This window comes from Anastrepha ludens, chromosome 2, assembly GCF_028408465.1.
Source record: "Anastrepha ludens isolate Willacy chromosome 2, idAnaLude1.1, whole genome shotgun sequence".
Classification (NCBI taxonomy): domain Eukaryota; kingdom Metazoa; phylum Arthropoda; class Insecta; order Diptera; family Tephritidae; genus Anastrepha; species Anastrepha ludens.
Window position 1 is genome coordinate 175,885,621 of NC_071498.1, and position 11,062 is coordinate 175,896,682.

At 43.0% G+C, this 11,062-nt stretch overlaps 1 protein-coding gene across 1 annotated transcript; it reads right to left on the reverse strand.

Annotated features, from left to right (window-relative positions):
- Window positions 1-4,843: 4,843 nt before the first annotated feature.
- On the reverse strand, window positions 4,844-5,724 carry LOC128860545 (trypsin alpha-3-like). The gene has a single exon (XM_054098137.1). It carries the CDS (start codon window positions 5,722-5,724, stop codon window positions 4,930-4,932), a length of 795 nt encoding a protein of 264 aa, XP_053954112.1. The 3' UTR covers window positions 4,844-4,929.
- Window positions 5,725-11,062: the final 5,338 nt, after the last annotated feature.

Below are 11,062 nucleotides of genomic sequence, written 5' to 3' on the forward strand. Positions count from 1 at the left end.
GACGGCATAGTTTCTTATGCCGAAGTATCAATAGAGTGTGCGCGAAGTGGGAGCTTTAACCATCCCTATAATAAAACTTAGACCCAAATTTTCAAATCGCTGATACACTTTTCTTTTTTTTTGTTCTTTTTCGCAGAATCCAAGGTCGGAATCTCGTTATTTTTTATACCTCAGTATATTTTGTGTGTTTACTGACCAATCCCCGGTACTTTTTTTGTAAGAATCTATGTAGCCATAAAATAAACTGCAAAAAAAGAAAAATTCAAAACATTCGCATGTGAAAGGAAATGGAGCAAAAACTATGTTCGTAGTTTTAAATTAAAAATTATGTCCGTAGTTTAATGTAAGCAACTGTATCTAGATATGTATGTATGAATGTATATGTGTTCACATATTCCGCCAATGGGTGGCTCATATGGCCAAAAAAGCGGATGTGCACTTGAAGGAGTATAATTCCCTGTTATTGGACTGTTATATAATCCATTCATATTTATTTTACTCGTAACTACAGATGCATACATACATACATACATCCAGACATACATACATACAATAAGTAAGTAATTTCGTATTTACGTAAATGTGCGTACGCGGCTGTTTTATTAAAAAAAATGTTTTCGTTATAAATTTCACTGCACAGCGGACAATGGGTGCTCATATCTCAGAGTGAATGAAAGCACTAATAATGGCAAGACAAAGTAATTTTATATGACTGCTTCAGACCCTTAACTGTTTATCTAAAAATAAGAAAAAACACAAAATCAAATATAAAAACGTAATCGTCCACACACATCAACAAATCTAAGGGTAAAAGGCCATTTTCAGATGTTTTGAATTGCCTAATTGGAGGTTGAGGGCAAACCACATGGGAGCACAGCTATGTATGTATTAGTAGAAGGCGCATATGTGCGTATATGTGGAGTAGCAATAAAATTATATTATATAATGATAAAATCTCGCCCTATGGATGCTTAGAAGTCAGCTGGATATTTTATTTTTCATTTCATAGACATATCTAGTGTATGTACAATATGTATGTATGTAAACATGTGCAATACTACCCATTATAACATCTAAAACAACTTTCGCGTTCAAGTACGCAGTTAGCTCCTCTATTTACTTTCGTGAATTAAAGCAGTTTTAGTATAGTAAATTTGATTAGTTAGACTTTTGCATACATGTAAAGGGTGGGCAATCGGCTGGTTACTTTAACACTGACTGCTATTTCGTGCTCAGAAAGCTGGCAGAAACTCTGTATGGATACCTTTAGGCTTGAATAGCTTTTCGAAGCGTTGGAAACTTATTTGCAATGCGGATTAGTGCGGTTCCTAGTACAGAAAGTACGAGTATTGCTGCTTTTGCCCGTGATCTGAAAGTAGATATCAGTTCGTCTCATACAAAATCTGTAGACGTAGTTTTCACAAACACTAAAATACATCATATACCACTATACATAGATGATCAACAGGTCCCATACTCGAACTATGCGAAGTACCTAGGTATGACACTTGACTGCAAACTGCGATGGAAAGAGCATGTCAAGAAAAAGAGGCAAGAATTGGACATCAAACTCAAAAACATGCAATGGCTCATGGGTAGCAGATCAGCTCTCACGATAGAAAACAACCTGTTAATTTACAAGCAAATACTAAGGCCAGTATGGAGTTATGGTGCGCAGCTATGGTGGTGAGCCAGTCAAAGTATGAAAAACCAAATCCAACACTTCCAAAATAAGGTCCTTAGGTGCATTGCAAAAGCACCATGGTACTGCAGAAGTTCCGGCATTGAGCGCGACCTTAAAATAAACTCCGTCAACACTGAAATCGCAAAGATTGCAGTTGCCCATAAAGAAAGACTAATAAACCACATCAATGAAGAAGCACTTAATGTAATTGAAACCAACGGATTAATACGAAGGCTCAGACGCACTAAACCTAGCGATCTCACTCCTCCATAGAAATGCTTTATGTCATGTAGAGTTAAATAAAATTGTGTAATTTTATCATAATTAAGTCGCTTGTTAGTCATTTGTAAATATTTATGAACTAGTTGCAATAAAAAAAATAAAAAACTAGGGAAAGTTGAAGACAAAAGACCATGGTCTCCGAAGCACATGGAGAATGATGAAAGATATCTACAGCCAGCCAGAGCTGTTGATGTAACGGAGAAGACTGATGGGATTTAGGTTGGCGCACTGCCCCTCGCTGTCGAAGAAAGGAGCACCCAGTAATATTATTCGTCTAACTGCCAAACCCGGACATTTACAGAGAAAGTGCTCACCAGTCTTCTTCACTGAAAAGTCCCCACAGCTTCTGCAATAAGGGTTACATGGTAACCCTAGCTTTTCCGCGTGCGTGCCGATCGTCCAGTGACCGGTAAACGCAGCTACAAAATTGAATGGCGAGAATTCCAAAGGACTTCTTGAGTCCTCCGTGCATCGTATTGGGGCCAAACGGTTTTCGAAATAGCACATGAATAAATGGAGCTCCTTCTCTTCTGCTCTTTCTCGAGAAATAATTTGTGTAGTTCAGAGTACGTAGCATCGTGAAACACCAAAATGAAGAAAAAGTTTTTCTAAAAGCGGTCGGAAAAGGCAAACACACGACAGGGAAAGGCAAACCCAGGAGTGAATTTCTGCGATGAAAAGAGCTCCTCATAAAAAAAGCATTCACCGTACGGTGTCCGCTTGAAGCTGGAGGTCACACCATTTAGGGAACAACACAAGACGCACAACACAAATAAGACAACGAGCTCGGTCGAATACCTAACAGAAGTTTATGCGGCAATTATTATTACTGTTTTTTGAATCGAGATAGTTGTAAAAGAAAGTCGCCTTCAAATTGCTTCTCAGCATCTCGCCCGCCTTCGAGCGTGTTGCTCGAATAAACAGCGCTTTTGTTCCGAATCGTCACGGGAGATGAGAAATGGCGCCTCTACATCAATATGAAGCAGAGAAAGGAGTGTGTGGCTCGAGGAGACACGTCAAAGCCGAGAGTCAAGCCGGATATTCATCCAAAGAAAGTCATGATATGTGTTTGGCGGGACTGGGCGTGAATGGTGCACTGGGAAATGCTCCAACTGAAGGCCATGGTCAACAAGCAGCTCTATATTGCCCAGCTACATTGACTGAAGCAATCTGATCGACATGGTCAAAGCATACTCCTTCACGACAACGCCTGGCCTCATGTTGCACAAGTCGTCAAAGCCGCACTCCAAGAGCTCGAGTGGGAGGTCCTTCAGCTTCCGCCGAATTTTCCGGACCTTGCACCGACCAATTACCATCTTTTCCGTTCCCTACTCCCTGCCAAACCATATGAAAGGCGTGACCTTCAATAGCAAAGAGGTTCTTAAAAACTGGCTCACCAACTTCTTTGACACGAGACCAGGGGATTTTAGGCGGAACGGCATGAACGAGTTGGTCGAGAGGTGGGAAGAGGTTGTAAACAGCAACGGCAAAATGTGTAATTGATGAACTTAGTGATATAATTATTATTTCTTGCTTAAATAAAAGTCTTTGGTAAAAACGCTACGAACTTATTGCCTAATCTAATAATTTGGCAGATAATATCATGGGATTTATTTTTTGAATATGATATCCGTCATAAATCCGCCGTTACATGGTCTATTCGATCAGTCCAATTGACCGCTTTTGGCAATTAATACACGGACGGACCTCTCCCTTTTTATAAAGGATAGATCCCCATTTTATATCTCCCAAGCCCTGTATTTGTCCTTTAGACACGCACGGTTCTTGAATTAATAGTATTTGAGGATTTCTGTGCAGTTTCGCATGGCTACCGCACTCTTATGCCGGCATTCTTAAGCCGTAGTCGAAATGCTGTGGTGCAAGTTAGTTTGTGTCAAGAAAATGTTGAGAGTCATATGGGACAGTCATAATTTCAAGTTACACCTTGCCCATATCTGAATCAAGTACAGTAACAAGTACTCGGCCGAGATTTAAGCTCATTCCATACCTAGACCGTATGACTTTCATGACTGGGTCCGTATCAAGAATTACGTGGGAAACGTTTCCATATTTAGGATCCGTTACCGCTTTGGAATAGTGGTATGACCTCCAGTGCGTCGTTTCAAATCCATCGTTTAAAGTATGAAGCCTAGAGATGATCGCTCGCGGCTGCCTTGGAAGCCCAAAGATCAGCGCGCTCGCGCTCACCAGGTTTTGAATCTTGTTCGTTTGCTGAACGGCAAAATTACACGCCTCAAAAACTGGCATTACAGACTCAACTCTCATTCGTTCCAATCTAGGTACATCTTTTGATTACCCTATAGCTTCCTAACCTTGGCTGTCGACAAAGTTCAATTGGATATATCTATCACCACAAGATCTCCATCATCATACCGGTCGCCCCTGTAGCAGCATATTTACCTCCAACAGACGATAGAGGACCCCGAGACGGATTCGCTTTCGCTCTACTTCTACAATCTTAGCTCCCGCGGAACTCGTTCCTCTGCGTTAGTTGGTACAACTGCCAGGTACCTGTTGTTCAAGGTTGCTCACTTCGGATTCCATCCTCCTTTTCTTCCTTCTTTTATGAACTGCGTCAGGAAACAACTATCCAGAATCAACTAGAATTTGGAGCAACTTAAATTTACTCTCTATTGCACTAAAATGTGGTGGGCTATAAAACTACGTACCCATTTTTTTTTTTAATTCCGATTAATTAATATTTAATATTAATAAAACATTTGATTATAATTAGTCGAATTTTTATAAATTTTGCATGGAGTTTTAAAACTTAGGTTAATATCGTCTTTATTAAAGAGTGAACTAATATATGTTTTTACAAAAAAATAGTTTAAATAAAAAAAATAGATAGATAAATAGCTTAGTAATAAAAAACGTGTCAAAATTTTGAAGTACCATATTTTTTTCACAGACTGTACTACATACTTTTTTATACACAATTTTCACTTGATATTCTTCTCGATCCAACTGTGAAGAGCGGCTACATTAGTATAAACACCCGGATACTCCTTATGTCCACAGCCTGTGCCAAACGAGACTATACCCGCTTGCACACCACCCACCACCAGCGGGCCACCAGAGTCACCTGCGCAGGTATCTCTGCCGTCAATAGGCTCGCCAGCGCACAGCATTCGTGGGGTTATTTTAATATAGTCCTTGTAATTTGTGGAACATTCCGCACGAGCGAGTGTATGCACGATGACAGCTTGCAAATGCTGTAGTTCATTGCCATCTTCCTCGATTGTGCCCCAGCCCGCGATGTTGGCTGGGCTACCAGTTTTTGGTAGACGGGTAGCGAGCGCAATGGAATGCGCGTGAACACCAAGCGGTATGGCATGGACGAGGAATATCAAACCGACATCGTAGTCCGAATCGGTATGTTTGAATTTGGGGTGCTTTCGCAACCTTGAGGCGTGAATGATATTTTTTGTGCCCCCAATTTGTGTGACGCCATACTGAATGCTGTACTTGCGTGCATTCTTCTCATATTTGAAACAATGCGCGGCGGTCAATACAACTCGTTTACTTATTATGCTGCCGCCACAAAAATGTAAGCCCCATATTCGCATCGATACCAGATAGGAATAGTTTGCGATCGACACCGGATGACCACCGATAATGCGCAATGACACGTGAGCTGCTTCGGGCGAGTTATCTTCCCTACGACTGGCTTTAGCGGTGTTGATTGTACTTATAGAGACGGCGATCGCAGCGAGCCAAAATATACTGCGGCGCATTTCGCGACTACGATAGTGGTTTTGTGACAGCTCCAGAATTTATATACCGGCGTGAATGACGAAAACTTGACAGGTGATGATAATTGAAAATATAGTAGAGCGCATGGAATGTTAAGTGAAAGATAAAAGTTAATAATTGTTAACATATAGACAAGCCATTCGACAAACTATTGCTGCATAGCATCGCGGGTTGGGACTATCACCTGGGTTCTCAAACATTTCGATATTGAGGGAAAGGAAATAATGAGTAAGATGGATGATGGATGTTGGATGTATGAAAAGTATTGCTGCATATATCGCCAGGCAACCACTTCCTTGTTTGGTTGGTTGGTTAAAGTGGTGATTCTTCCAGAATCCAACTAGCGCTTCCGCGCCATTTTGTTGCCACATCCTCGTTACCAACTTGTTTAACGGTTATTTACAGCAAAACTATATCCAGTCTGTGCGGTTAAGGAACCTTATTAGGTTGTTAACGTCTAAGCCAGATAGTTGTTCGAGATTCTCGAACAGCGGTTGGCACAGGGTTAACATTCTGTCCTTCCATAGGGCAGGACATTCACAGAGGAAATGGAAGATGGTTTCCTTTTTCTCCGGTTGTTTGCAACTGTGACAGTATGTATTGTGAGGGATACCCATTTTGACTGCTTGTTCTCCGATAGACCAGAAGCCAGTTAGGACTGCCGTTAGTGTCCAGGCGTCCCGTTGTTTCATTCTTATTAATGCCGACGATTGCTTGAGGTTGTAGGTGGGCCATGACGTTCTGCTATATTAATTTTGCATTTCCACCTACAGTCAGCGATTCGGAGGTATTTTAGGGAAATTGTGCTCTTGACTGCACCTAATGGTGTGAGTACCGATTCTGCAAGAGCGTTATTCATGGCAGATCCCCCTCTTGCCAGTTCATCTGCTTTTTCGTTACCTTCAATGTTCCGATGTCCCGGGACCCAGATTATGGTACTTTATGGTTTTCACTCAAGATGGTGAGGTTATTCCTACTTTGTTCCACCACTTTGGAGGTTGTTTTGGCCGAACCCAGTGCCTGGATTGCAGCTTGGCTATCCGAGAGAATGGCGATATTACCCTTAAAAGAGAAATCTGCGAAGCCTACAGGCTTGCCCAATTGCCAGTACTTCCGCCTGGAAGACACTGCTGGTATTGGGGAGACGCACAGATTTCTCAATTTTAAGTCTGTGAGAATATATACCAGCTCCAACACCGCAGCCCATTTTACTTCGATCCGTATAAACTGTAGTGTCGAAGTTGTTTAGAGAGAATCCCTTATTCCATTCTTCCTTAGTTGGAAAGAGAGTGGCAAAATTCCTATTAAAAGTTACCGTCGGGACGATGTAGTCAGTTCTCACCGAGATTAACTGAGTTTGTCGCAATAATAGACTAGCATGACCATAAGTTTTTTCTCTCTAGCGGCCCGCTTCGTTTAACCTAAATGCACTCATGGTTGCCGTCTTCTTAATATGTAGGTTTATCGGAATGACGTGTGTCAGTGCATTGAGGGCCTCTCTAGGACATGATCTGATTGCACCGACCGTTATTGCACATGCTGATCTTTGTATTCTGCCTAGTAGTTTGGTATTGTACTCTCTCTCTAGAGCCTTCCACCAAACTACCGAACCATATGATAGAATAGGTCGTATAGCCGTCTTATACAGCCATAATGTACGCTTAGGTTGAAGACCCCATCTTCTTTCAAGCATACGTTTGCAGGCATATAAAGCAATTTTTGCTTTCCTTACCCCTTCTTCGACGTTTAACTTCCAGCTAAGTTTGGAGTCCAGAATTACCCCTAAGTACTTTGCACGGGGTGAAAGTGAAAGAGTTTGTCCGCTGATATTTGGTAGGCTAAAAGTTGGTACCCTGTATCTGGTGGTAAAAAGCATAAGTTCTGTTTTACGTGGGCTTAAACTTAAGCCACATCCTGTGGCCCAAGAGTTAAGCCCGCCTAATGCCTTTGGATGATCCCACTGATCGTATTGGGACACAGTCCTGACACCATTAGCACTACATCATCAGCGTGCACCACCACTTTTACTTTACTTTTTACTTTACCCCCCTCTATTAAGTTTAATTAAGATGTTTGCTTATTAGCTTTGATGATCCTGGTTTCTAGCATAGAGATGACCCAATTACTGATGCAATTGTCCACCTCTAAGTCTATCAACGCCCGTTGGATCGCATCTGTACTAACATTGTTAAAGGCGCCTTCTACATCCATGGTATAATGTTTGTTCTCTAGAGAGCCCTCTATTGTTCGGATTACCTCTTGAAGCGCTGTCTCCGTAGATTTGCCTTTAAGGTACGCATGTTGAGCAGTAGATATACCAGAGCTCTTCAAAGAGCTTCTAAGATATATATCCAAAAGTCTTTCAAAGGTTTTTAACAGGAAAGACGAAAGACTGATTGGCCTATAGTCTTTCGCTGATTCATGTCCCCTCCTGCCTATTTTTGGAATGAAGACGACCTTGACTAGTTTCCAACTATCTGGAATGTGACCTAGGTTTAAACACGCTTTAAAAATTTCCTCTAGCCATGGTAGGATACAGTCCAAGGTTTCCTGTAACATCTTTGGGATGATCCCATCTGGCCCCGGAGATTTAAAAGGTGGAAAAGATTTAATTGCCCATGCACCTTTCTCCTTTGTAATTATTTCTTTTGCGAGGTGCTGTGGATTATATTGGCTCCGCCTGATACTTCCCCTCCCACTTTCGTGGACGCTGCACCCCGGGAAATGCGTGTTTAGCAGAAGTTCTAGCGATTTCTCTGTCGTAGCTGTCCAAGTACCATCAGGCTTCTTGACCCAAGAAGCCATTGAATGATCTTTGGACAGAACACGGCTAAGCCTAGCAGAATCCCTGGTGGATTCGATTGACGAACAAAATTCGCTCCAGCTCTCTTTCTTGGCGGCCCTAATTGCCTTCTTGTACTGCCTCCGACTCTCTTTGTACAATTGCCAACTTCCTGTCGAGTAGCTGAGGTTAAATGTTGATCTAGATTTTTCCCTTAGTTTTGAAAGCTCACTGCTCCACCAAGGGGGATGGGATTTTTTGCTAAATTTTATGGGACAGGACGTTTTGTAGGCCCTACTAAATGCCTTCTCCAGTGTTGTGACCCTACTCTCAAGGTTTTCGGTGAGAGTGATTTTGTGGATGGGAATCTCTCCTATCCTTTTATTGACTATGTTTCTGAACCTTTTCCAGTTGGTTCTTAGTGTATTCCTATACGGTAAGGGCGGATCAACATTAAGATCCAGATCGTACAGGATCCAGCTGTGATCCGAAAAAGACCTTTTATCAGAGACCCTCCAATTGTCTAACCTTACTGAACTGTTTTCAGACATTAGGGTAACATCGATCACTTCCTCCCATCCCCTGAAGTACTTCGTACTTGGAATGGTGAAAGTGGGAGTGTTACCCCTGTTACATACCGACAAGTTAGTGTTAATTATGAAACCATAAAGAGACTCACCTCGGTCGTTTGTTTCGGAGCTTCCCCATAGAGCATGCCTTGCATTGGCATCGCATCCGAGAAGCAGGGTTTTGTTCGGGTTTTCCTGCACAAGTTTACGAGCCTCCTCAGGCGGTGCTGGTCTTTCGTGTGCCATGTATATAGAGGCAAGCGTTATTCTGACTCCGTCAGTTTCTTCCACCTCAACAGCCGTCACATCCTGTGAACTATATAATGGAATTAAAAATGTGTTTTAATGTTTTTTAGCTACAATACATGTTCTGGGATTACCTTCTATCCGTTTATAATAGATATTTTAGGTTTTCCCAGTGAACCCTTTCACCTCGGTGCTCCGCACCTAGGGTTCCTGAATTAGTGCGATGTCCACGTCCTCCTCCGCCAGGAGAACGGTTAGGTTGTCCGTTGCACACCGTGAGTGCTGCAGATTAATTTGGACAACCTTTAAACCCATGTTTATTGGTTTCCTTTTTCGGACTCGGTGTCATCTAGCTGCATGCCAGTCAGCAGTTCATTGGCACCATCGACCTCATCCTGCTCCTCTTCCGGGTTTGCAGAACGGAATATCTTCAGCTGGGTCTTCCTGATCCCAAACTGAAGTTTGTTTCCCACTTTCTCCAGTGGTTCCAGACTCTCTTCTGTAATTAGAAGGAGGAACGACCTGCTGTGCCTTTGCGGAGCCTCCGCTTTGATGATCGACCAATCGGTCATCGGCACCGAGCGATTATGCGCCTGAAGGTAGGGGATTAGTTGATTGGCATCAAACTCCATGTTTGGTACCCAGATGTGAGCCCTCGGCCTTCGAGGAATCTCGCTAGCCGGAATTCGCTTGAGTTTCAAGCCTTCCCAGCTGTTCTGGATTTTACCAATCACGTTTGTCAAGAAATGCAATGAGAATTGGTCATCGCATTTAATGACTCGGTAACCGCGGACTACCTCCACCGAGTCGAAACCTGGTGTTTGGCCCTCCGGGTTCGCCATGACATGGTCAACGACTATGCGAGACAACCGTGCCTCAATCTCTGACCATTTGTCAAGCACTGGTTTTCCGCGGTTAGAGGTTTCGTCTACCAATGCCATTTGGAGATGGTCCCGTGCCACCTCACTAAATCGCTTGATAGGTTTGGAGGCAACTGCACCCTGATCCGATATCTTGTGCTTCTTTGTTACCTTCCCAGTTTCGTCATGCGAGCGGTTTCGTTTTTTGGCATCTGTCCTGTTGCCGGCTTGGAATGCCAAGTATTCATCAACCACCTTTTGACATCTTGCCTTGTCGGTCTCATCTTTGGGATGAACTTTACCTTCGGTCTCGTTTTTCCGAATCCTGCCAAGGATAGCGAGAGACCTCTGGTAAAGTTTATACCTCGAGGGACCTTTATTACCACGCTTTTGCCCCATGGCTTGAGCGGATGTTGTTGGTTGATTTATAGTTGTTGGCGTACTGTGGCTCACAGCTTTGCCCTTAACTGTTTCTTGGCTGGAGGCCAAGAGCTCATCCTCTGAGGGTGACCTCGTCATCCTCAGTGCGTCCTTGCTTGTACGTCTTGTCCAATTGTCTGACTGTTTTTTAAGTGCGTCGGTCGGTTCCTCCTGTCTGTCTGTTTGCTTGTCCTGTAGTTCTGTCCCCGTGTTTGGTTTTTTATCAGTCCGTGCTGTCGATGCGTCGGTATGTTTTCCCGTCATTTTGTCCGTTTGTTCCGTGTTTGTTTTCCCGTCATCCGAATTTTTAAGTTTTTGTGGTTTCATTTCATCTGGTTCGTACGGTCACCTGCCCCGCCGAGGGAGCTGCGCATGTCGCCATGTCGCAGCGCCCCATACCATGGCAAGGCCACCGTTACAACCTGAGGCGACCTGATATCAG

What these genes read in the sequence shown, in the direction of transcription:
- LOC128860545 (XM_054098137.1), bottom strand. Translation starts at nt 5,724, where the DNA reads ATGCGCCGCAGTATATTTTGGCTCGCTGCGATCGCCGTCTCTATAAGT.